The sequence below is a fragment of the Thalassophryne amazonica genome, chromosome 11 (assembly GCF_902500255.1).
Source record: "Thalassophryne amazonica chromosome 11, fThaAma1.1, whole genome shotgun sequence".
Lineage (NCBI taxonomy): Eukaryota > Metazoa > Chordata > Actinopteri > Batrachoidiformes > Batrachoididae > Thalassophryne > Thalassophryne amazonica.
In genome coordinates, this window is record NC_047113.1 from 76,578,622 (window position 1) to 76,604,446 (window position 25,825).

Below are 25,825 nucleotides of genomic sequence, written 5' to 3' on the forward strand. Positions count from 1 at the left end.
TGAGGGAGTGTTGGGGTGGTGGGCTGTGACATTTTAAAACTTTGGACTGTAGATAGATGATTGTGGGTTTCTTTGTAAATATTTTTTCTTTATAAGATGTCTTTTTTGTCTTTTTCATATATAAAAAAAAGTTTAAAAAAAATTTCTGAAAGTATAATTCTACGAAGACCTATAACTTCAGGGACCAAAAAAATGCATTTTAATTTTCTAATTGTTTTCGTCTTCTTGGCTTTTATATTTTTTTGGAATGATACTGTTTATTTTTGTCCTCCGGGGGGAGGAAACCAAAAAAGTGCTGATACCGACTTCACATGTTAACACCATTAAAGACGATGACACAACAGTGATGTTCGTCAAATTCTGGGTGCTGAAATACAAAGTGCAATCGGAAATCAAAAGTGGTGCAAACTGATCCTCTGATGACCAGGAGGCCTGACTGAGCTTCATGGCTGAATAAACTTTTTTGTTGGAGCGGCTCTGCAGAGAGCAGTGTTGAGTTAGCAGCAAGACAGGAAATTTACCTGTTTTGCTTTCAAAATAAAACATTTTACAAGTTTGTCACATGTAATATGAACAGTGGTAAACTAAGTCCAAATGTGTACTAAGTTGTAGTTTTTTTTTTCCACTGAATTTTTAACATTACAGGATAACTCAAGTCATCTTGACCACATGCTTTTCTTATAAATGGAATCTGAAATACAGAAAATATACATAAAACATTTTTACACACACATACACACACACAGGATATATTTAACCATTAAGGTGACACGACAGCAAGCATTATTCTGTTGAAAACATGCTTAAGTAGCAAACTACGTCATTTAAAAGCCGTTAATGTATATCTAAAAAAAATTGTGTAGACTGTCTAAAAACAGCGGAAAAGTCTGCTTGAGGTGCCGTTGCAGCAGTAAAACGGGGACAGATCTCTAAATGGTGTTATTCTATACAGCGATCGCTGCTTCAAAGCCCAGTGTTACTACAACAAATTCCCTTTACACAGAATAACTGCAGACAGGAACATTATAGGAAAAAACAAAACGGCTCAACATTTCAAGCTGCAGGGACTAGATAGAAAAAAATGACTACAGGGCTTTAGTAACATAAGCTAACACAAAAACAAACAATAAGTTGAGTGCGTTTCTCTTCATGTATCTGACTAATTTTATGTTTGGCATTTTTTTTCTAAGTGAAGGTTTTTTTTTCGCGATTTTTATTTTGTAGGTCTGGCAGGAAGTTGTCTCTGTGTTGTATTTGCTTGACAGTGGTGCAGCAGCAGGTCAGGGAGGTAACTTGGAGGGTTTTGTTTTGTGTGCAGTCCAGATCGACCATGGCAGGTTTTCTGCTTTTATTTCTGCACTTTGGATCGTTTGGCTTCGTTTGGGTCACAGCTGCTGATCAGAACCTTGCAGGGATTTCCACTGACTCAGTTCTTAGTCACACTGAGTGGATTTATCCTGCAGGGAATCCCACTGAGATTTCCACCACAGCATTTACAAGCAAGTCCAGCAAGTCCACAACTAAAGTTTCAAAATCCACCACAGCTGGTGCACAAAGAGGAGACCAGCACAAACAAGAAGCTCCTCTTGAACTGGGTGAGTGAATACACACACACACACAATATAATAATATGCATTGTCAATCCATTTTCTTTTTCACTGTCAATCATCTTTTCGTTGTAAGTTTTGTTTGTTGTTGTTTTGGACTGTGTGTGTGTGTGTGTTGATTAAATTCATTCATATAAAAAGATGGTGCATTTGAGGTTAAACATGATTTCTGTTTAGCAACAATTACTAATCTGCCATTTTTATTGATTGTATTTTATGCATTTATTTTATTTTTGCATGTGTGAGACATAACTAAGCTGAACTCTGAAAATGTGAGACTTTTGCAAAACCTTTGCAATGAGTCCATATTTGAATTGTTTCAGCTTCTATCAGGTTGAGATGATGACATGATATTGATTTTGATGCATTGAAGTGCAAAAAAAAATTAATAGATTAATAATCAGATGATCTTTTACTAATTTCAAAATTTCAAGCACATGGACTTGTCTGGTCAATTTAACATATTTTAGTTTAAATTCTGACCTTGGACCACTGTGGGGACTAAACTTTAAGTAAAAACTGTAATCAAAATTAACAAAAAAAAAAAACAAATTTAAATAAATACATAATATCAATGAATGAATACTTGAAATGACTCATGAGCTGCAATTCTAGGTTATTGGACACATTTTTATAGGAAGTGGCTATCTGTACGGAGCTGTATTAATAATTTCAAATTACGTACGTAGAGCAGCCTTGTTATGTTTCAGTAGCAAATACATGTACAAGTACGTAGCCTCATACACTATGTACGAATAGAAATTCACTGTATGAATATGCCTGCACACTGTCTTTCATATATATATATATATATATATATATATATATATATATATATATATATATATATATATATATGAGTTTAATTGGGCCAACAGTTGACATTTTATGATAAAAGTATCTTTTTGAGGGCACACAAGATGAAGGCTTTGTTCATGTCAGAAATCAGACACATAATGTGGTATAGCTTTCAATATGATTGGAGCATTTTTCAATTTTGACCCCTGTGTAATTCTTCATTGACCTCTACCTGGCCGCCATATTGGATTTTCAAGTGGCCCACACTTTTTTCTCAAACACTGATTTATGAAGAACATTCATGCCAGATCTGATGCTTGTATCACCAAGTGAACAATTCTGGCCAAAAATCAAACTTATCTGCTCCACTAAAGGTAGTCATGGTTATTTGTAAAAATGACATAGGTTCAAAATTAGGTTGTTTGACCAAAATTTTAAAATTCTATATTTCTTACTTCAATATGTGTAAATTCCATGTAGAAAAAACTTATGGCTGTGCTATTTCTTTTAATATTTTATGAATTTTTCCATGTCAAAAGATTTGCTGGAGGACACATTTTGATGTTCTTTGTGTACTTAATGAAGTGCTTTTCTGTTGCATAAATCTCTTCTCCACACAAAATATGTTGCACATGAAGATTTCTTTGTTTTTTTAATTTTGAGACTGTAAAGGTGTTCTTGGTCTTGTCTGTGGTCAGAGTTGGTGTCTGACCGTTGGGGGAGGATGTTCAACATTCTACCCAGAATGCAGTGGGGCACTTTTACCATGTCTTTTTCCCCTGATGAAAACCACATGGCCCCGAAAAACAACGGCCCAGTGCACCATTTACGCCTTTCAATGAGTAATTCTGACTGTGCACACATTTAGGCAAGAAATGCAGCTGCCAGAGTGTTTTATTTTATTTTCTTCTACATTCTTTGATGGTCTGTGGGTAGAAATTCAGTCAGGATTCCAACGAACGCAAGTTCTACAGAAAGAAAGTTTCCACACAGGCATGGAAATGCTTGACTAGTGGATATGGAATATCGAAACGTATGTAATTTTAAGTCTATTTCTACCTTTGAGTCGACAGTCGTGAACACACCATAGCTCTGCTACATAATGTGTACAGTTCTATAAAATCCTGCTCTGTCAGAATAAATTGTTCCAAAAACAGATAAATATAGATTGTATTCACTACCAAGATAAAACTGGATTGTACAAATAAATCCCGTAAAAGTAATCATCATTATCCAGGCAGCAAGCAAGCTAGCGTAAGCGCTGACTAAGCTAGCTGTGTTAATGAGTAAATGGTCCAAAAACACACCTGCTGACTTTATTTGGAAACAAATAATGTAATCCAGTATTATTATAGGTAAAAACAAAGTTAACATTAGGAGAAGTAATAATTCCAATATAGGATCTGTTAGTGGCGCAGCTTGTGTCTGGATTCCGTAGAGTGAAGCAGATAAGAGTGTATGACTCCCCCTGGACAGGACACCAGTCCAGTGCAGGTTCCTCAGCCAAGATCAGCATTGGGACAAAGCAAATGTACGAGGTCTGTTAGAAAAGTATCTGACCTTTTTATTTTTTTCAAAAACCTGATGGATTTGAATCACGTGTGCTTACATGAGCCACCCTTGAACCTTCGTGCACATGCATGAGTTTTTTCACACCTGTCAATTGCGTCATTTGCTTGTAAGCAGCCTTTGTGTGAGGATGGGTGGAGTCTCTCGTCGTTTTTTCTTTGCAAGGAAATGTTAGAACAACTGGAGCAGCGCGACTGCATCAAATTTTGCCAGAAACTGGGTGACAGCCAAGTGGAAACCATTCGGATTATTCAGATGGCTTTCGGTGATGATCTTATGGGCATCACACAGATTAAGGAGCGGTACAACCGGTTTAAAGATGGCCGCACAATGGTGGAGAGCGAGCCACGCTCCGGGCGGCCATCAACATGCTGAAACGACCAGATCATTTCCAAAGTGAACTCTGTGGTGATTTGGGACCATCGTGTGACTATCCGAGAAACTGCGGAAGAGGTGGACATCAGCACTTTTTCGGCACATTCCACTGTGACAGAAGATTTTGCCATGAAAAGTGTGGCGGTGAAATACATGCCGATGGCTTTGGCACGAAGCTGATGACGGAGCAAAAGCGCCACCGTGTTGAAGCCTCACAGGACATGTTGTGACATGCCCACCTCTTCCACAATTTCTCGGATAGTCACACGACTGAAAAGCCACCGAAAGCCGTTTGAATAATCCGAATGGTTTCCACCTGGCTGTCACCCAGTTTCTGGCAAAATTTGATGCAGTCGCGCTGCTCCAGTTGTTCTGCCATTTCCTTGCAAAGAAAAAACGATGAGGGACTTCACCCATCCTCACACAAAGGCTGCTTAGAAGGAAATGACTCAATTGACAGGTGTGAAAAAACTCACGCATGCGCACGAAGGTTCAAGGTTGGCTCATGCAAGCACACGTGATTCAAATCCATCAGGTTTTTGAAAAAATAAAAAGGTCGGATACTTTTCTAACAGACCTCGTACATCGTCTCAGATGGGTAACATGACCAGAAATCAATCCCGGGTCTACATAGTGGTAGTCCAGCTCATCCCACTGAGCTACCAGTTCTGCATTTAGTAGCAATATTAGGTTTCTATTAAATAATTAAATACTTTGCAGTTGCCATGTTAGCAGAGCAAGTGTCCCTGCAGCATAGGAGTTGGCGTACCAACCTATAGACTGGGGTTAAATTTGAATATGCCAATATGTAGACCTGGGTTTGAATCCCACTCATACTGCCTGTTTATATCCCTTTGACAAGACACTTCATCTGTATTGTTCCAGCGCACCCAGCTGTAAATGGGTGCTGGCCTTGGCTGGGGCAGTAACCTGCAATGGACCGGTGTCCCCTACGCTTCATGCTACGGTATCCGGGATAAACACCAACCCAATGGGGTTCAGCACCTGGATAGGACTTACTACTAGTTTAGAAGTTAGATGTTGTGTGTTTATTTCTACAATGATAAAATAACAGCCAACACAGCTCTGAGATGTCTCTCATCCACCAAGCCTGGGTAGATCATTGTATTGTTCTTCACCATCACTGTTAGAAGGCTGACATCCATTTTGCAAATCTTCCTAAATTTAACGTATTTTCTAATCAAATCTTCCTGGTGGAGCGAGTGTTCAATGAAATGTATGTGACCACTGAGTACTTCTCATTTTTCTAGCTAGGAGGTCCAGCAGAAGCATTAAAGTAGCAGCAAAGACCCGAAGTGTCCTGAAGAAACTCAAAGACCTCACCAAGAAGCCAAAGTATGGGGCAAAGCCCATTAAGAAAACCAAACCTGAGCTCAAACTAAGCATGCGCCAGTCGTTGGCTGCGGAGACGGTCCCACGTATGTATGAGGATTATCATCATCAGAGGAGGAGGGAGGTCAAATATGAGCCATGTGTAGTTTTTAGTGGTTTTGGCTGCTTCTAGCTGATGGTGTTTACTGTGCCTGAAAGGTTTGTGACGCATAAAACTACTTTTATGGGATTATATGGAGTTTGTGTGAGAAACTGGTGAAGTAAACCCCATCAAACAAACCAACAATCTGCTGAATTAACACTACTTACAGAAAAGGTCCAACATGATTATGATGCTCAGTCATGTCATACTGTACATGTGTACTAAAGCCTGACTGATATATGTGCTAACCAGTAATATGGGCTGATATGAGCCTTTCACAAATACATTGGTATCAGTGTTATTTTTTTTTTCCAATATCAAAACATTTATTTTACCAAAAAGACAATGCAAAAACACTTTGGATGTTGGAAATGGTGTCATTATGTAGGTTGTCCAGCAGAGGGCACTCCAGCAGCATGTTTACAATGCTGTTAAGCATGGCTGGGATCCCATCACCCCTTGGTCACATTAGTTACAAGAGACATCTGCTGTCCATTTTCAATTAGAGCGACAAGAGACAAGTGGTTGCTACTCCTCCAGTGAGGTGGGACCAAAATTGAGGAGAAGTCTGTTTTATGCAAATGCTGAATGATGCGACATGATGACCTCCAATCTGAATGAAGTCAGCGTGATGACACCATAAGATAAATTGGTTGACTTCAAAAAACAAAATAACCTAAGACATCTAATTACACTCCCAGACAGCTGTATTTCTGTATAAATCTGTTCGGCACTGTTTCAGTGTTTTGTAAAATGTAGCAACAAATACGAGTAAATACATTTCTATTTCAGTTGATATATCAGTATTGTAAAAATAAATTAATCAATAATACTGGTTAATTGTAATGCATTTATATAGCGCTTTTCCGCATGAATCAAAGTGCTTTACAGTGATGCCTCAAACTAACATCCCATTTTTGCTGTGATCCTTCTCCAGATTGATTATGTCAACTTCAAGCTTTGACATAAGTGAAAGTTTTCCAGAAATTACCAGATGTCTAACATCGATACACTGGCATTATGCGTTTTGACTCACGACAGGTCATCTTAACTTTTGGCCCCATGTAGCATTATGCTATGATGGAAATCAAGGGCTGATGCTAACTGAAGTTGATGATAGCATCACACCATGTGCAAACTGCTGTTAGCCTTTTCTCTTAAATGGCCTGTCATTAATCAAACAGACCATCTTTACTAAAGCAGCTAACTTTACTAAAGTAGGTAACTTTAGTAAAGTACCTAACTTTTAAGGATTGTTCAAATGATGATACAAGCACGAACATAGATATTGGGGTAGACATTCAAAAATCCAAGCTAGCTACGTTTTTCATGTTGGAGAAAAGCAAAATCTGACATATCATGAATGAAACATTTGAATAATTTGTTTCCTTTATGGTTTTTAGTATTCTGTCACACTTTTCCATCCACTGAATTATTTGTATTTTATATTGTGACAAGGACTGAAGTATAAATCTTGTCATGTCAAAATGAAAATAGATCCTTTGTATTTTTGTCCACATTTAATTCTAACTCGTTTATTACAGCACGTAAAATGTTTTCATACTTGTCCTGCTAAAGAAATTAAATGTTAATTTATGCTGGAAAAGTGCTATGCAACATGAATATTTACATGGTATAATCATTTTAAAGATACAAAACGTTCTCTTAAGGGTTAAATTAATGGCAAAATCGGGTTTAGGATTTAAAAATATTAACAGACCCACCCCGCGACCCAATCCCTGATAAGCGGTTGAAGAAGATGAGTGAGTGATTAACAGGCCCAAAATTCGCTGAAGTCCACTCGGGGTTTTCACGTATCGCATAATCCCTTGTGTGTCAGAGAGTCGCTGGAGTCAAAACAACATAGAGAATCCACACAATGACAATTGTAAATGAATATTATACTACAAAAACGTAATTTTTTATGCTCTTGGTCACATTAATAAGAGACTGCTGCATGATACCCTGAAAACTTGCTAAAACAATTATAACAAAAAATCTGTGTCTGCTACGTTTAATCTGCGTGGAATTTAATAAGCGCAAACCGAATTTTAGACATATTATACATATTACTCTAGAACAAAGAGGACAAACAGTGTTGTAAAGAACAATAATCAAGACGTTAAAGAGCAAACTTCACTTTCTCCCAGAACGACATGATCAGGAAGCGAGCGTAGCTCACAGCAGCTCCCACTGAAAATAACGGAGAGACAGCCTGTGATTCTCGCATGTTTACATAAAACAAACGCAATAACAACGTCTATAAACCCAGAGAATATATTCACAAGAGTTTTAGGCACAATATAAAAATAGTTTTACGTTGCGATGTTAACTGTGTTGTCCGTGTGCAGCGGTTAAAGTGAAGCGTGATCAGAGCGTCTCAATGCAGTTCTCAATGTTACTGAGATCTCGCAGAGCAGCGACCTCGCCGAGGTTTTGCGGGATTTGAAACCTGAAAAGCCTTAGTGTCAAAAATAGGATTTTAGCTAGAAATCTGGCAGGAATTGTGAAAAAGGCAGCCATCTTGTATTTTCACTGAACTCAACAGAAAAATATGAAGAATAAGTTTCATGCTTGTATCATAACTGGAACAATTGTGTCCACTGATTTCACCACTACTTGATGTAGCAATGTCTAATATTTGATCTCTTGATCTCTGTTGCCTGCTTGCGTTGCTGCTTCAGTTTTCTGTGTTTTGTTGTAATTGTGACACTATAAGTATTTGGATTTGTTGACAATGTCAGAATGTCCTCCGCTGGGTCTGGAGTCACTAAAGGTCAAGGACACCCAGCTGAGTGCCTCGTCCTACAAGCGGCAAGGCCTGGGCCCTCACCGCGGTCGACTCAACATCCAGGTAACCATGGTAACTACCGCCTGAAAACTTCAGCTGCAGGAGCTTTGTTTGAGAGTGCAGCACTGACGGTGCGTTTTCTCTGCTTGTTGCAGTCTGGGACGGAGGATGGCGATATCTACGATGGTGCCTGGTGCGCTCAACGCCGAGATATGGAGCAGTGGCTACAGGTTGACGCACAGCGGCAAACTCGTTTCACAGGGGTAATCCTGCAGGGTCGCAGCTCCATCTGGAGGTCAGAACTGAAGGTCAAAAGTCATCTTAGGAGGAGAATACACTGAGTGTTTTGTTTTTTCCTTTGTTTGACTGCTTTGAATGTGTCGTGTTCACACACAGTTGGGATTTGGTGCACAGCTTTAAGGTGCAGTTCAGTAACGACACCCTGGTCTGGAAGCCGTGCATGAACGGAACCAAAGAGGCCGTACGTTCCACAAACACTTCACTGTTCTTATGTTCACATGATAAAATATCAACATCTGCTGCAGTCTGCTTCACTGACACATTTTAAGTTTCACCTTTCTTGATTCACACTGGACTAATAGCAGTGAGATGACAAAAAAAAAATGCAGCATCAGCACTACATCGCAACACAACTTTAACAAGCTCACCAAAAGAACCAGCATAGTGATCTACAGTAGTTTTCAGAATAATAGTAGTGCTATGTGACTAAAAAGATTAAGCCAGGTTTTGAGTATATTTCTTATTGTTACATGGGACACAAGGTACCAGTAGATTCAGTAGATTCTCACAAATCCAACAAGACCAAGCATTCATGATATGCACACTCTTAAGGCTATTAAATTGGGCTATTAGTAAAAAAAATGTAGAAAAGGGGGTGTTCACAATAATTTTAGCATCTGCTGTTGACGCTACAAACTCAAAACTATTATGTTCAAACTGCTTTTTTAGCAATCCTGTGAATCACTAAACTAGTATTTAGTTGTATAACCACAGTTTTTCATGATTTCTTCACATCTGCAAGGCATTAATTTTGTTGGTTTGGAATCAAGATTTTGCTGGTTTACTAGTGTGCTTGGGGTCATTGTCTTATTGAAACACCCATTTCAAGGGCATGACCTCTTCAGCATAAGGCAACATGACCTCTTCAAGTATTTTGACATATCCAAACTGATCCATGACACCTGGTATGCGATATATAGGCTCAACACCATAGTAGGAGAAACATGCCCATATCATGATGCTTGCACCACCATGCTTCACTGTCTTCACTGTGAACTGTGGCTTGAATTCAGAGTTTAGGGGTCATCTCACAAACTGTCTGTGGCCCTTGGACCCAAAAAGAACAGTTTTACTCTCATCAGTCCACAAAATATTCCTCCATTTCTCTTTAGGCCAGTTGATGTGTTCTTTGGCAAATTGTAACCTCTTCTGCACGTCTTTTATTTAATACAGGAACTTTGCGGGGGATTCTTGCAAATAAATTAGCTTCACACAGGCGTCTTCTAACTGTCACAGCACTTACAGGTAACTCCAGACTGTCTTTGATCATCCTGGAGCTGATCAATGGGTGAGCCTTTGCCATTCTGGTTATTCTTCTGTCCATTTTGATGGTTGTTTTCTGTTTTCTTCCACGCGTCTCTGGTTTTTGTTTGTCCATTTTAAAGCACTGGAGATCATTGTAGATGAACAGCCTATAATTTTTTGCACCTGCGTGTAAGTTTTCCCCTCTCCAATCAACTTTTTAATCAAACTACGCTGTTCTTCTGAACAATGTCGAACATCCCAAATTTCCTCAGGCTTTCAAAGAGAAAAGCATGTTCAACAGGTGCTGGCTTCATCCTTAAATAGGGGACACCTGATTCACACCTGTTTGTTCCACAAAATTGATGAACTCACTGACTGAATGCCACACTACTATTACTGTGAACACTCCCTTTTCTACTTTTTTTTACTAATAGCCCAATTTCATAGCCTTAAGAGTGTGCATATCATGAATGCTTGGTCTTGTTGGATTTGTGAGAATCTACTGAATCTACTGGTACCTGTTTTCCCATGTAACAATATGAAATATACTCAAAACCTGGATTAATCTTTTTAGTCACATAGCACTACTATTATTCTGAACACTACTGTATTAACAGAATAAGTAGACAATTCTTTATTGTTAGAGTTGTCACAGAATCCTCTATAGTCCTGTGGCTGCAATCTTTATTAAGATAAAATCTCTGCTAATGAAATTTGAGCAGTGAAAATAACGTGGCCCATTTTTAGTATAATTATTTTTTATATTTTTAATATCGGGGTGCTTGTTGCTGAAGTCAAAAGCTGCTGGTTAGCTCACACAGGGGTCTCTTAGCTTCTAACTCGACATCTGTAATTACTACTTCATACGACGGGCGATTGAGAAGTTTTGAGCCTGACCAAGAAAAAGTAGGATGTGGTTCTCCATCTTTTGCATTCTGAGAAGCCTGTTGTGAAAGTGTAGGAACACGGACCCACAACAGGGGGCGTAAATGAATGGGCAATGGATAAGCCAAACAGTAACAATTTAATGTTGTAAATTGTGCACAATGGAATACAGACAATAACAAGTTTGGAACTACAGTCAATTACACGTTGAGTGACGTGTGGGCAGGCTTGAGGATAGGAGACGCCCATCCAGAACCGAGCCGGATCCCACACGGCCCTCACCGCCAACGGATCTGAAGAACACCGGAGCCGCCAAGTCCTGGGTCCCCAGGTGGCCACCGTCTCCAGCTGTCAGACCTGGCACTGCTGGCAGAGAACAAAAACAGCACAGATGAGTGTGAGTATGCACAGTCAGTAATCCCACAGTCTGTGTTTCTTTGGGAGGGAGCACCTCCACCTCCAATCACACACTCATGCAGCTCCTGTCTAACCACTTATCTGGTTGGGGTGTGAAGCGAAGCCGTCGCTGATCACACCAAACGCCAATCCCACAGATAAGGCAACACCACAGGAAAACAGCTGCAAAGAAGTTCAGACTATAAGTCAGTGTTAAGTTCAGCAGAGAAATTGATGGTGATGTGGATGAGTGACAGCTGGTGCTGATGACGAGTGACAGCTGTCACTCCCGGTTGCTATGACGCCCTCTCGTGCTTGAAGCCCGCACTTAAAGCAGGGCGCCATCTGGTGGTGGTGGGCCAGCAGTACCTCCTCTTCAGCAGCCCACATAACAGGACCCCCCCCCCTCAACGGGTGCCTCCTGGCGCCCGACCAGGCTTGTCCGGGTGACGCCGGTAGAAGTTGGCCAGGAGGGCCGGGTCCAGGATGAAGCTCCTCTTCACCCAGGAGCGTTCTTCGGGTCCATACCCCTCCCAGTCCACCAAATACTGGAACCCCCGGCCCTTCCAACGGACGTCCAGGAGCCGGTGCACGGTCCAAGCCAGCTCCCCGTCGATGATCCGGGCAGGAGGCGGCGCCGGTCCGGGGGTACAGAGGTGTGAAACATGATGAGGCAGATGCATGACACATGGAAAACCGGGTGAATCCGCAGCGAAGCTGGCAGCTTCAGCTTCACTGCGGCTGGACTGAGGACTTTGAGTATGATCAAAGGTCCAATGTATCTGTCCTTCAGCTTCTGGGATTCCACTTGCAGGGGAATGTCTTTTGTGGAAAGCCAAACCTCCTGCCCAGGCTGATACGTAGGGGCCGGGGCACACCGGCGGTCTGCATGGTTCTTGGCCCTCGTCCGGGCTTTGAGCAGGGCAGAGTGGGCGGTACGCCACACCTGACGGCACCTCCTCAGATGGGCCTGGACCGAGGGCACCCCGACCTCTCCCTCCACTAGCGGGAACAATGGGGGTTGGTACCCCAAACACACCTCAAACGGGGAGAGGCCGGTAGCAGATGATACTTGGCTGTTGTGAGCGTACTCGATCCAGGCCAAATGGTTGCTCCAGGCCGTCGGGTGCGCGGAGGTTACGCAGCGGAGGGCCTGCTCCAATTCCTGGTTCGCCCGCTCTGCCTGTCCGTTCATCTGAGGATGGTACCTGGACGAGAGACTCACGGTGGCCCCCAGTTCCCTGCAGAAATTCCTGAGGAGAACTGAGGACCACGGTCTGAGACGATATCCGATGGCATCCCATCCAGACGCACGACGTGGTGGACCAGGAGGTCTGCAGTCTCCTGGGCCGTCGGGAGCTTTGGGAGGGCCACGAAGTGGGCCGCCTTGGAGAACCGGTCCACTATCGTGAGGATGGTAGTCATGCCCTGGGACGGCGGGAGGCCTGTGACAAAGTCCAGGCCGATGTGAGACCAGGGGCGATGAGGCACGGGCAGAGGCTGGAGGAGGCCTTGGGCCTTGTGGTGCTCGGCTTTGCCCCTGGTGCAGGTGGTGCAGGCGGTGCAGGCCTGGACATACTCCCGGACGTCGGCTTCCATAGACGCCCACCAGAAGCGCTGCCGGACCACTGCCACGGTCCTTCACACCCCTGGATGACAGGAGAGCTTGGAACCGTGACAGAAGTCTAGGACCGCAGCCCTGGCCTCTGGTGGGACGTACAACTTGTCCTTCGGACCTGTCTCCGGGTGCGGGCTCCGTGTCAGGGCCTCCCGGACGGTCTTCTCCACATCCCAGGTGAGGGTGGCCACGACAGTGGACTCGGGGATGATGGTTTCCATTGTGTCTGACAGCTCGGTCTTGACCTCCTCTTTGTGCACCCGGCACAGGGCGTCAGATCGGTGGTTCTTCGTCCCGGGGCGGTAGGTGATCTGAAAGTCAAAACGCCCGAAGAACAGTGGGCTTGCCTGGGGTTCAGACGCCTGGCGGTCCGAATGTACTCCAGGTTCCGATGGTCCGTGAAAACCATAAATGGTACAGATGCTCCCTCCAACAGGTGTCTCCACTCCTCCAGAGCCTCTTTCACCGCTAGAAGTTCCCGATTGCCGACGTCATAGTTCCTTTCAGCCGGGGTCAACCTGCGGGAAATGTAGGCACATGGATGGAGAACCTTGTCGGACTCCCTGCTCTGGGATAGCATGGCTCCTATCCCTGAGTCAGAGGCGTCCACTTCAACTATAAACTGGCGATTGGGATCGGGCTGCACCAGAACTGGTGCAGTCGAGAACCGGCGTTTCAACTCCCTAAACGCGGCTTCGCACCGATCTGACCAGGTGAAGGGGACTTTTGTGGAGGTCAGGGCTGTCAGGGGGCTAACTAAATGACTGTAGCCCTTGATGAACCTCCAGTAGAAATTTGCAAAACCGAGGAACTGTTGCAGTTTCCTACGGTTTGTTGGTTGGGGCCAGTCTCTCACCGCCGCAACCTTGGCCGGATCAGGGGCGACGGAGTTGGAGGAGATTATGAACCCCAGGAAGGACAAAGAAGTGCGGTGGAACTCGCACTTCTCGCCCTTCACAAACAGCCGGTTCTCCAACAACCGCTGCAGGACCTGACGTACATGCTTGACATGGGTCTCAGGATCCGGAGAAAAGATGAGTATTTCGTCCAGATATACGAAGACAAACCGATGCAGGAAGTCTCGCAAGATGTCATTTAGCAATGCTTGGAACGTCGCAGGCGCATTGGTGAGGCCGAACGGCATGACCAGGTACTCAAAGTGACCTAACGGGGTGTTAAATGCCATCTTCCACTCGTCTCCCTCCCGGATCCGAACCAGGTGATAAGCATTCCTGAGATCCAGTTTAGTGAAAATTTGGGCTCCATGCAAGGGCGTGAACACTGAATCCAACAGAGGTAACGGGTATCGGTTGCGAACCGTGATCTCGTTCAGCCCTCTGTAATCAATGCATGGACGGAGTCCGCCGTCCTTCTTGCCCACAAAAAAGAAACCAGCACCCATCGGGGAGGTGGAGTTCCGGATCAACCCGGCAGCTAACGAGTCCCAGATGTAAGTCTCCATTGATTCGCGTTCCGGATGTGAGAGGTTGTACAGCCTGCTGGACGGGTACTCAGCGCCCGGTATCAAATCAATGGCACAATCGTACGGACGGTGCGGGGTCAGCGTGAGTGCCAGATCCTTGCGGAAAACGTCAGCAAGGTCATGGTACTCGGCTGGCACCGCCGCCAGATTGGGGGGGACTAAAACCTCCTCCTTAGCTGTCACACCGGGTGGAACCGAGGATCCTAAACACTCCCGGTGGCAGGTTTCGCTCCACTGAACCACAACCCCAGACGGCCAATCAATCCAGGGATTGTGTTTTAGCACCCATGGAAAACCCAAAATCACTCGGGAGGTAGAAGGTGTTACATAAAACACAATCTCCCTGTGATTTCCAGATGCAACCAATGTCACTGGCTGTGTCTGGTGTGTGATTAGTGGAAGAAGGGTGCCATCTAGTGCCTGCACCGACAATGGTGACGGTAAGGCCACTAGAGGGAGCCCAACCTCCTTTGCCCATCTGCTATCCAGCAGATTCCCCTGCGACCCCATGTCCACCAGTGCTGGGGCGTGAAGGGTTAGATCCCCACTCAGGATCGTGACTGGGATGCGTGCAGATTTTTGGGGTCTCCCCGCGTGGGTATTGTGACCCACCCTTAGCCCAGTCTCTAAGGACGAGTGCCGCTGTATTGACCGTTTGGGGCATTTTTTCTGTGTGTGCTCGGTTGAGCTGCAGAGAAAACACTCCCCACGGACCAGCCTCCTTTGTCTCTGATCTGATCGCCTTTTGGCCCTGCTCGTCTCCCTAACAACGTCAGCAGGGGGAGCTGTCGTCACGTGGAGTGCCCTGGCTGTGGAGCGTGGGGAAGACGGCTCCCTTTCGGACCCGGGAGGAAGAGAGACAGCTTGTGCCTGACCACGCCCTTCGCCTCGCTCCCATCGGTGTTCTGTTAATCGGTTGTCTAACCGTATAACCACGTCGATAAGCCCGTCTAAATCCCGCGGCTCGTCCTTCGCCACCAGGTGCTCCTTAAGGACCAGAGACAGTCCGTTTACGAAGGCGGCGTGGAGCGCAACAGCATTCCAGCTGGCTCGCGCTGCTGCGATGCGGAAGTCGACTGCATACTTCACTGTGCTCCGACACCCCTGTCTTATCGACAGCAGCACGCTTGAAGCGGAGCATGCGCTTCCACCTGGGCGGTGAGAGCCTCCATCCTTCGATTGAGAATAATGCTCTGCTCGGTAACTAAGTCCAACCGAGCAGTAAAAGCGGTTAAGATGTGCTGCAGCTCACCTAACACGCCTCCTGCTGGCGCCTGTGCACCTCGCTCTTCCATTGGCTGTTCAAGCGATGGTTGACACCCCTCGGGATCCATGACGCTGGCCGAGAAATCCTGTTATGAAAGTGTAGGAACACGGACCCACAACAGGGAGCGTAAATCAACGGGCAATGGATAAGCCAAACAGTAACAATTTAATGTTGTAAATTGTGCACAACGGAATACAGACAATAACAAGTTTGGAACTACAGTCAATTACACGTTGAGTGACGTGTGGGCAGGCTTGAGGACAGGAGACTCCCGTCCAGAACCGAGCCGGATGCCACACGGCCCTCACCGCCAACGGATCTGAAGAACACCGGAGCCGCCAAGTCCTGGGTCCCCAGGTGGCCACCGTCTCCAGCTGTCAGACCTGGCACTGCTGGCAGAGAACAAAAACAGCACAGATGAGTGTGAGTACGCACACGCAGTAATCCCACAGTCTGTGTTCCTTTGGGAGGGAGCACCTCCACCTCCAATCACACACTCGTGCAGCTCCTGTCTAACCACTTATCTGGTTGGGGTGTGAAGCGAAGCCGTCGCTGATCACACCAAACGCCAATCCCACAGATAAGGCAACACCACAGGAAAACGGCTGCAAAGAAGTTCAGACTACAAGTCAGTGTTAAGTTCAGCAGAGAAATTACCTCTAAGGTAGCTGATTTCTCGGCGGGGAGGTGGAGTGGCAGTCCGGCCTTTATGGTGATGGTGATGTGATGTGGATGAGTGACAGCTGGTGCTGATGACGAGTGACAGCTGTCACTCCCAATTACTATGACGCCCTCTCGTGCTTGAAGCCTGCACTTCAAGCAGGGCGCCATCTGGTGGTGGTGGGCCAGCAGTACCTCCTCTTCAGCGGCCCACATAACAAAGCCAACATTTTTGATTCACTACGTGCAGAGAACGTGGAGAACTACACCTTACTTTTTCTGGAATCTGACCCATATGAACAAGAATCCAATAAAGTCCAGAAATTCAGTGAGAGGTGTGCCAGAAGCTGTAATTTTAATGGCTCAGGACAAAATGGAGAGATTGTACAAGATTTTGGGGGGGTATAATTTGAGCTATCTTGCTCATGCAACTGTTGTGATGAATGTTCCTAGTCTTGACATTTTGGTCTGGGAGCATGCTCTGGTGCTGCACCTAGCCACATTCACAACACCATGGAACCACCTTGCGTCCTGGATGGCAACCAGCCAGGCTCCCTCACAATGTAAGTGATACTTTTTGAACATGTCACAGATATTTGAAGGAAACCAGGACACAGAGACGCCCGTCCTCGCCCTTTTCAATACTTCCACGATCGCACGTTACATCAGGATCAATCCACAGACATGGTACCAGAATGGGACTCAGGGCGACATCTGCCTGCGAGCCGAGGTGTTGGGCTGCACACTCCCAGGTCAGTTTACCTGCCTTACCTATTTCACAATCCTGGTCCATTTGGACTAAGTCATAAAAATATAAGAAGTCCCATTTATGATGGTTTAAAATTTAACTACAAATTCACATGAATTGAATTCAAGTACATGAATCTTCTTCATCATTTAATGTTGGCCAGTAATTCACGCAGTACACTGGGTTTGTACGTTTCCTATGTCTCAGATCCTAATCATGCCTATGTGTGGCAGACTGAACCAACAGAGTCCAAAGACAAGCTGGACTTCAGGCACCACAACTACAAGGAGATGAGGAAGGTGAGATTCTATGCTGATGATAACGCTGGTTTGATTTCCTACTGCTGTAAATTAATGTTGAGCGTGCGTGTACTGGCGTGAGTGTAGAAAGCTAAAATCACACTGCGTGGTCTGAGAAACTCAGCAAGGAGGAGATTCAAATGGTTTTGTTTTCCCAGCTCATGAAATCTGTGCACGAGGCGTGTCCTGATATCACGAAAATCTACAGCATTGGGAAGAGCCACATGGGCCTGAAGCTCTACGTCATGGAGATCTCTGACAACCCGGGAAAACACGAACTGGGTGAGATGTGAGGAGTAAAGTACTGCAGGTACCTGTACGAGTGAAGGGTTAACAAGGTGCACTGTCAACAAAAACTCTTCTGCTGGAAGATCTACCAGAAGAAAAATTTAAATCTAATTAGGAATGCATTGCTTTAATATCATGACTGATGTTGGGGGGTGGGGGAGGGGGTGGTCAAAGGGTCATAAGGGACATGTCGGCCCCTGTGTCCACTCCAAAAACCACACAAACGGTCCAGCGCTGTGTGAAAGACAAACTGGTCCGGAGGAGTGGTGGCTCTCGTTCGCTCAGAGCGGCACAAATGTTTGCTTTGGCCTCACCGGCAGCAGATTGGAAAGTTTTCTTAACATGTGGCCCTGAAAGCAACACGGACAGAACCCGGACTGAAAGTCGTGTCTGTCCGTAGAAGGCCCCAGGTCGTTTCAGGAACTCCCACCATGAATTTTTAACGTGTTCGTCGTGAACAGATGAGCCTGAAAACATGCTTTTATTGCTCCTGCAGCAGTGTGGATTTGAAAATCATTGTATTCTGTTTTTATTTACATTTTACAGAACGTCCCAACTTCATTGGAATTGGGGTTGTACTTACTTGCTTCAGTGTATCTACAAGTTGCATGTTATGTCACTCAGATTTTGCAGGTTTGTTCTCCAGTAGGCTTGGATTACATAATAATAACTATAATAATAGGATATGGGTAACACTGTTTTCATTTAAATCTTTGATGCTTACAGGTCTTGGTTGTTTGCTTTGTTTATGATTAGCCATAAAAATAAATTACAAAATTAATTTAATTAGAATTCTTAGTGGTGAGTCTCCATGTCTAAGGTTCTCAATGGACCAGTTTTAAATCCCAATCTTATAATCATTTCTGGTCTGTATCTTTGTGTCTGTCTGTCATGTGGAGGTTTCTGGACTATCTCTCAGTGGTTGCTGGGCAAATCTGTTTGAAACTTGGCATACATGTTCAGGTGGGGGTGGAGTAGTGCATACTTCATTATTATCAAGATCAGGCTGCAACCCTAAAAGTGATTGGGGTCTGAATAAGCCCACTTATCCCTACGAGTCCCAGTTCAGCTAAATTTGGTACACAGGTTTGGCTTGTTGTTGCCAAGTACAACCCCTGACAATAATTATGGAATCACCGGCCTCTGAGGATGTTCATTCAGTTGTTTAATTTTGTAGAAAAAAAAGCAGATCACAGACATGACACAAAACTAAAGTCATTTCAAATGGCAACTTTCTAGCTTTAAGAAACACTATAAGAAATCAGGAAAAAAAATTGTGGCAGTCAGTAACGGTTACTTTTTTTAGACCAAGCAGAGGGAAAAAAATATGGAATCACTCAATTCTGAGGAAAAAATTATGGAATCATGAAAAACAAAAGAACACTCCAACACATCAATCAATCAATCAATTTTTTTTTATATAGCACCAAATCACAACAAACAGTTGCCCCAAGGCGCTTTATATTGTAAGGCAAGGCCATACAATAATTATGTAAAACCCCAACGGTCAAAACGACCCCCTGTGAGCAAGCACTTGGCTACAGTGGGAAGGAAAAACTCCCTTTTAACAGGAAGAAATCACTAGTATTTTGTTGCACCACCTCTGGCTTTTATAACAGCTTGCAGTCTCTGAGGCATTGACTTAATGAGTGACAAACAGTACTCTTCATCAATCTGGCTCCAACTTTCTCTGATTGCTGTTGCCAGATCAGCTTTGCAGGTTGGAGCCTTGTCATGGACCATTTTCTTCAACTTCCACCAAAGATTTTCAATTGGATTAAGATCCGGACTATTTGCAGGCCATGACATTGACCCTATGTGTCTTTTTGCAAGGAATGTTTTCACAGTTTTTGCTCTATGGCAAGATGCATTATCATCTTGAAAAATGATTTCATCATCCCCAAACATCCTTTCAATTGATGGGATAAGAAAAGTATCTAAAATATCAACGTAAACTTGTGCATTTATTGATGATGTAATGACAGCCATCTCCCCAGTGCCTTTACCTGACTTGCAGCCCCATATCATCAATGACTGTGGAAATTTACATGTTCTCTTCAGGCAGTCATCTTTATAAATCTCATTGGAACGGCACCAAACAAAAGTTCCAGCATCATCACCTTGCCCAATGCAGATTCGAGATTCATCACTGAATATGACTTTCATCCAGTCATCCACAGTCCACGATTGCTTTTCTTTTTTTCTTTTTTGTTTGTATTTGGTCCAGAGTTTAGACACAGCTGACTGTGAACAACCAACATCTTTTCCAACATTGCGTGATGATTTACCCTCTTTTAAGAGTTTGATAATCCTCTCCTTTGTTTCATTTGACATCTCTCGTGTTGGAGCCATGATTCATGTCAGTCCACTTGGTGCAACAGCTCTCCAAGGTGTGATCACTCCTTTTTAGATGCAGACTAATGAGCAGATCTGATTTGATGCAGGTGTTAGTTTTGGAGATGAAAATTTACAGGGTGATTCCATAATTTTTTCCTCAGAATTGAGTGAGTCCATATTTTTTTCCCTCTGCTTGGTCTAAAAAAGTAACAGTTACTGACTGCCACAATTTTTTTCCTGATTTATTATAGTGTTTCTCAAAGCCAGAAAGTTGCCATTTGAAATGACTTTAGTTTTGTGTCATGTCTGTGATCTGCTTTTTTCCTAAAATTAAACAACTGAATGAACATCCTCCGAGGCCGGTGATTCCATAATTATTGCCAGGGGTTGTATATGTGTGAATCAAGTTGTAACCCACCCAGAATCCTGAAAGTTATTGGGGCCACAAAAATACACATCGTCCTAAAAGGGAAATTTTTCAACTTATCCAATGTTTCTACATTCTATGGTAAAAATACAAATGAGAGTTGCGAATGTAACTAAGGTTCTATGAATTCCAGATGACCACCAGAGGACGGTGCTTAGCACCTGGATAACTACATGTGCGCAGCACAAAGAGGTCGAGAATATATGCCAACAAAGTCACGCCATTGGATGTAACGTCACTGTTTGTCTTTATATGCCAAACGTACCCAGTGCTTGTTTCTTTTCGGAATGAACTCGCAAGACTCTGAGTGACAAGCAACTCTGGTGGTCATCCGGAATTCATAGAACCTTAGTTACATTTGTAACTCTCATTCTATTTCATTCCTACTGACCGCCAGAGGATGGTGCTTAACACCTGGATGACTTAATACCAAAAAGGTCACGAAGAGTCACACTCACCTAACATCAGCAGTGGGGAGTGGAGGCAGACAACACCACCGAAGTCACCGCCGGAGGAGCGGCCACATTCAGTCTGTAACTGCGGCGAAGGTACAGGATAAAGCCAAACATCACTCAAAGGAACACCTCTCAGTGCAGCCCAGGATGTGGACACCCCTCTGGTGGAATGGCACGTACCAGCACAGCCTTTTATGTGATCACCGTAACAAACAAACAGGGCATCTGTTTTCCAAATCCCAGCAGTTGCACTAATGTACTGCTTCAATATTCGGACAGGAGACAGGGAACCTGAGACAGATAATCCTGGATCAGAATGCGGGGCATACACAGCCAAGGAAACTAGCTGGTTAACATGAAAGGCTGAAATTCTCTTGGGTAAAAAGGATGGATTAGGCCACAGCATAACCCCAGATCTGTCAGAATTCCATTGTAAACAGTCCTCAGTGACCGATAGGGCATGGAGCCCCCCCCCCACCCGCTTAGCCGAAGATACTGCAAGTAGAAAGGTAGTTTTCACTGACACCCATTTAAGATCAGCACATGGTCCAGGAGTAGTGGAAGGTCCCATGAAGGTACACGTGCAAGCCGTTGAGGCCGCAAATGTAGAGCACCTTTCAATGACACACTAAGGAATGTGAACCCACTGACCGACGTAGACCATCAACGTAGACGTGCCGGGCAGAGATTGCAGCAACATAAACCTTTAAAGTAGCAACAGAAAGTCCTTTCTCCAGCAGTTCTTGTAAATATTTGAGTAGAATAGGCACAGGGCAATTCTCTGGGTCTAACTTTTGGTTCTCACACCACCGGACAAACAGCTTCCATCTGTTGCCATACAAAGCCCTGGTAGAAGCAGCACGTGCGTTAAGGATAGTCTGAACAACAGCCTGGTCACACAAACTTAACAAGGAGTCTGGCTTTCAACGGCCACACATACAATTGAAGGCGTTCTGGATGAGGGTGCCAAATCCTCCCCTGTAGCTGTGACAACAAATCCTTCCTCTCCGGGAGAGCACAAGGTTCCCCCTTGAGGAGCTTGCAAATCACAGGAGACCAAATCCTTCCCGGCCAAAACGGAGCAACCAGCAGCACCCTATGACTGCTCTGGTTTATCCTGTGCAGTGTCAACATTAGCAGTGGAAGAGGGGGGAAGGCATACAGGAGGCAGTCTGACCACGGGTGAGCCAGTGCATCCTGCCTCAGCGGGCTGTCTGGTTCCGAGAGGGAGTATCACCGTGGGCAGTGTGTCGAGGTGTTTGAAGCGAAGAGGTCCACTTCTGCTATGCCATACTTCTGCCAGATCATCTGGACAATAACCAGGTTCAGTCCCCACTCTCCCGGTGGTGGTTTCTGTCTGGAGAGTAAATCCACAACACCGTTCTGTACGCTGGGCAGATGAACTGCTCTGACACTTTGAAGGTGAGCCAACACCCATAGGAGAAGCCTCCGAGCTTCTGCCAGTGAGTGATTGGACCTGGTGCCCCCTGATGGTTTATGTGGTAGACTGTAGATGTGTTGTTCAACCGGACAAAAACATGTCTTCCTCTCAGGACCGGGAGGAAATGCTTGAGAGCCAGTTGCACAGCGCGAAGCTCCAGCACATTTATGTGTTGAAGTCTCTCCTGAGGACTCCAGACACCCCTCACCATTCTGTGATTCCACACGGCCCCCCAACCTTTGAGTGACACATCTGTAACAACCACCTCTCAACAAGAAGGGATGGAGCCTAGAGGGACACCCTTGCAGATGAAGTCTATGTTCCCCCAGTGTCTGAGGTGCAGAAGGCACTGGTTGGAGAGTTGTACAAGCCTGTGCTGATGCATCTTTGAGTTGAGGCCTAGGTTGTTGATCCAAATCTGTAGGGGATGCAAGAACAGAAGTCCCAAAGGTACCACTAGCGACACTGCAGTTTTCCTATCAACTGGAGGAGCAAACCGAAAGACAGTGTCACAGTCCGTTGAACTTGTGAGACGAGATGAATTACATCGCTCACTCTCTGCAGGGATGGCGATGCAGTCATAGTTAGGGAGTTGATGGCAATGCCAATGAAGGTTCCATTTCATCCCTCCTGACCGCCAGAGGGCGGTGCTGGAAACACTGAATGATCCCTTCGTGCATGCGCAGTTCGAGTAATAATACCAAAACAGTCACACCTGTGACACCACGGATGACCAATCATAGTGTATACAAGTGTTAACACCTGGATGTTCAAATACTTATTTTCCTCACTGTATGTCATAGCTCTTGGTGAGGAGGTCATCAGTGACCCTACACTGATTGCAGCCGCTGCGACGCCACAGGAAAAACACCTCTGTTGGAAGCCTTAAGGACAAGTTGGAACATGCCCAGCTGTTAAACAATTTCTCAGATACTCACTCCACTGAAAGCCATCAAAAGCCGCCTGGACTTTACAAATGGTTATCAACACGGAGGTGTTTTTCCTGTGGCGGAGCGTCGCGGCGGCTGCGAGCTGACGCTGCAATCCGTCCGCACGTCTTTCATTAAAAAAATCTCCTTTAACAGTGGAATATCCGGATAAAATGCTGAAACCGACTTCTTCTGAAACTTCTCTGTTCTCTCACGACGTCCTGGATCAATAGAACCTGAAATGTGGAGGTTTTCAGCTTGAAACAGGCTGACGACGGCGCCTGGGAGCGTTGCGCAACGTCCCGCTCCGTGGGAAGTCCTTAAAGCGACAGTATCACCTCAAAATCTCTCATCAGCTGTTAAAATTTTCACCGAAAACCAGCTAAATTTTTCGAACCATGTCCACTTCGATGTGCCTCACAGGTTTAGAAAAATTTTTGATCAAACAAAGCGCCAGTCTCTCAGCAACTTCTCAGACAAAGGAATTCCGACGAGGGGCTGGACGACTCCTCCCACAAGTGCTCACAGGCGAATGACGTGACCGACAGGCGTGGAAAAACTCACGCATGCGCACGAGGGTTCAAGCATGTCTGACGTAAAAACATATGAATGAAATCCATATAGTTTTTGAAAAAAATAAAAAGGACTATACTTTATTGACAGCCCTCGTATGTCCATCTCCTGGGCTCAAAGAAGCCAAACAGGTACTACAGCCATGCAGCAAAGTCTCTGACATCATTGTGAATTGCGCGCAGATGGCTAACACAAGCCCTGACGGTTACAGATAGCAATACAAAGCGTGAATCACACACAGTGTAAGTACTAGCACAAGACACGAATGTGATTACTCACAGCCACAGTAGTAACACAAGGCACAGAGCGTAAATCACTCGTAGCATAAATGCTAATACAAGGCACGGAGCGTGAATCACTCGTAGCATAAATGCTAATACAAGGCACGGAGCGTGAATCACTCACAGCCACAGCCGTAACACAAGGCACAGAGCGTGAATCACTCACAGCCACAACCGTAACACAAGGCACGGAGCGTGAATCACTCACAGCCACAGTCGTAACACAAGGCACGGAGCGTGAATCACTCACAGCCACAGCCGTAACACAAGGCACAGAGCGTGAATCACTCACAGCCACAACCGTAACACAAGGCACGGAGCGTGAATCACTCACAGCCACAGTCGTAACACAAGGCACGGAGTGTGAATCACTCACAGCGTAAATGCTAATACAAGGCACAGAGTGTGAATCATGCACAGCCACAGCCATAACACAAGGCACGGAGCGTGAATAACTCACAGCCACAACCGTAACACAAGGCACGGAGCGTGAATCACTCACAGCCACAGTCATAACACAAGGCACGGAGTGTGAATCACGCACAGCCACAGCCATAACACAAGGCACGGAGCGTGAATAACTCACAGCCACAACCATAACACAAGGCACGGAGCATGAATCACTCGCAGCGTAAATGCTAATACAAGGCATGGAGCGTGAATCATGCACAGCCACAGCTGTAACACAAGGCACAGACCGTGAATCACTCACAGCCACACCCGTAACACAAGGCACGAAGTGCGAATCACTCATAGCCACAGTAATAACACGATGCACACAGCCTAAATACTCACAGCCTAAGTGCTAATACAAGGCACGGAGCGTGAATCACTCACAGCCAAAACAATACAAAACAGTTTAACCAGAGACAGGTCTAACGGGAATCACTTACATCAACGACAACAACAGCTGCTAGCGGAGCTGTTGAACTTAGTAAAATGGCAGCAGTGCAGACGAAAGTACTTCAAGGAGTGGAAAACACTCACAGCAAGCCCAACACAGTACACTATACTGGTTCTGATACACACACTACCACGTATTTAACAGGGTCAGCGACACAACTAAACAAGTAGCCAGTCTTCGTCGAAACAACACAGCTGTAAGGCTTAGTGGTTAGCAGTTAGTGACTTCAACTGTACACAGAGGAAAATACCCAGCAGGGCAGCGGTGAAGGGCGCACCTGGTGAGGAAGGTGTACTCAGGACAGGCGAATCTGAAGAATACAAAACAGTGAAGCTGTGCAGTGTATGTAGCTCCAACCCAAAGTGGTTTGCGAGGCTACAAGCGAGAGCGGCAATCACAGATAAATTTAATCTCAACCTCTTCAGAAAGTGAGAATGTAGAAAAGAAATGAGCACCGGGTACGTCTGCTTTATAAAGACAACCAGGTCACATCCAATGGCGTGACTTTTAGTGCAGCAGATAAATTCATTTTTTCAGTGAAATACTTCACTTATACAAAGAAACATGAAATTTTCTACATAACTTCTTCATAGGTTAAGTCATCATTTTCACTGGATGGCCACTCAAAATTTCAAGATGGCCACCATGAAGTTT

General features: G+C 44.9%; 1 protein-coding gene across 2 annotated transcripts in view; it reads left to right on the forward strand.

Moving 5' to 3' along the window:
• The first annotated feature begins 1,301 nt into the window (after nt 1-1,301).
• cpxm1b (carboxypeptidase X (M14 family), member 1b) overlaps nt 1,302-25,825 on the forward strand; it is a 37,494-nt gene continuing 12,970 nt past the window's right edge. The window contains exons 1-8 of one of the 2 annotated variants that reach the window (XM_034182212.1): nt 1,302-1,595; nt 5,621-5,788; nt 8,589-8,698; nt 8,791-8,930; nt 9,032-9,116; nt 17,082-17,241; nt 17,445-17,536; nt 17,695-17,818. In XM_034182212.1, coding sequence (XP_034038103.1) covers nt 1,331-1,595; nt 5,621-5,788; nt 8,589-8,698; nt 8,791-8,930; nt 9,032-9,116; nt 17,082-17,241; nt 17,445-17,536; nt 17,695-17,818 — 1,144 coding nt within the window. In that variant the 5' untranslated portion in view covers nt 1,302-1,330. The remainder of the gene's footprint in view (nt 1,596-5,620; nt 5,789-8,588; nt 8,699-8,790; nt 8,931-9,031; nt 9,117-17,081; nt 17,242-17,444; nt 17,537-17,694; nt 17,819-25,825) is intronic. The other variant, XM_034182213.1, reaches the window with a different exon arrangement.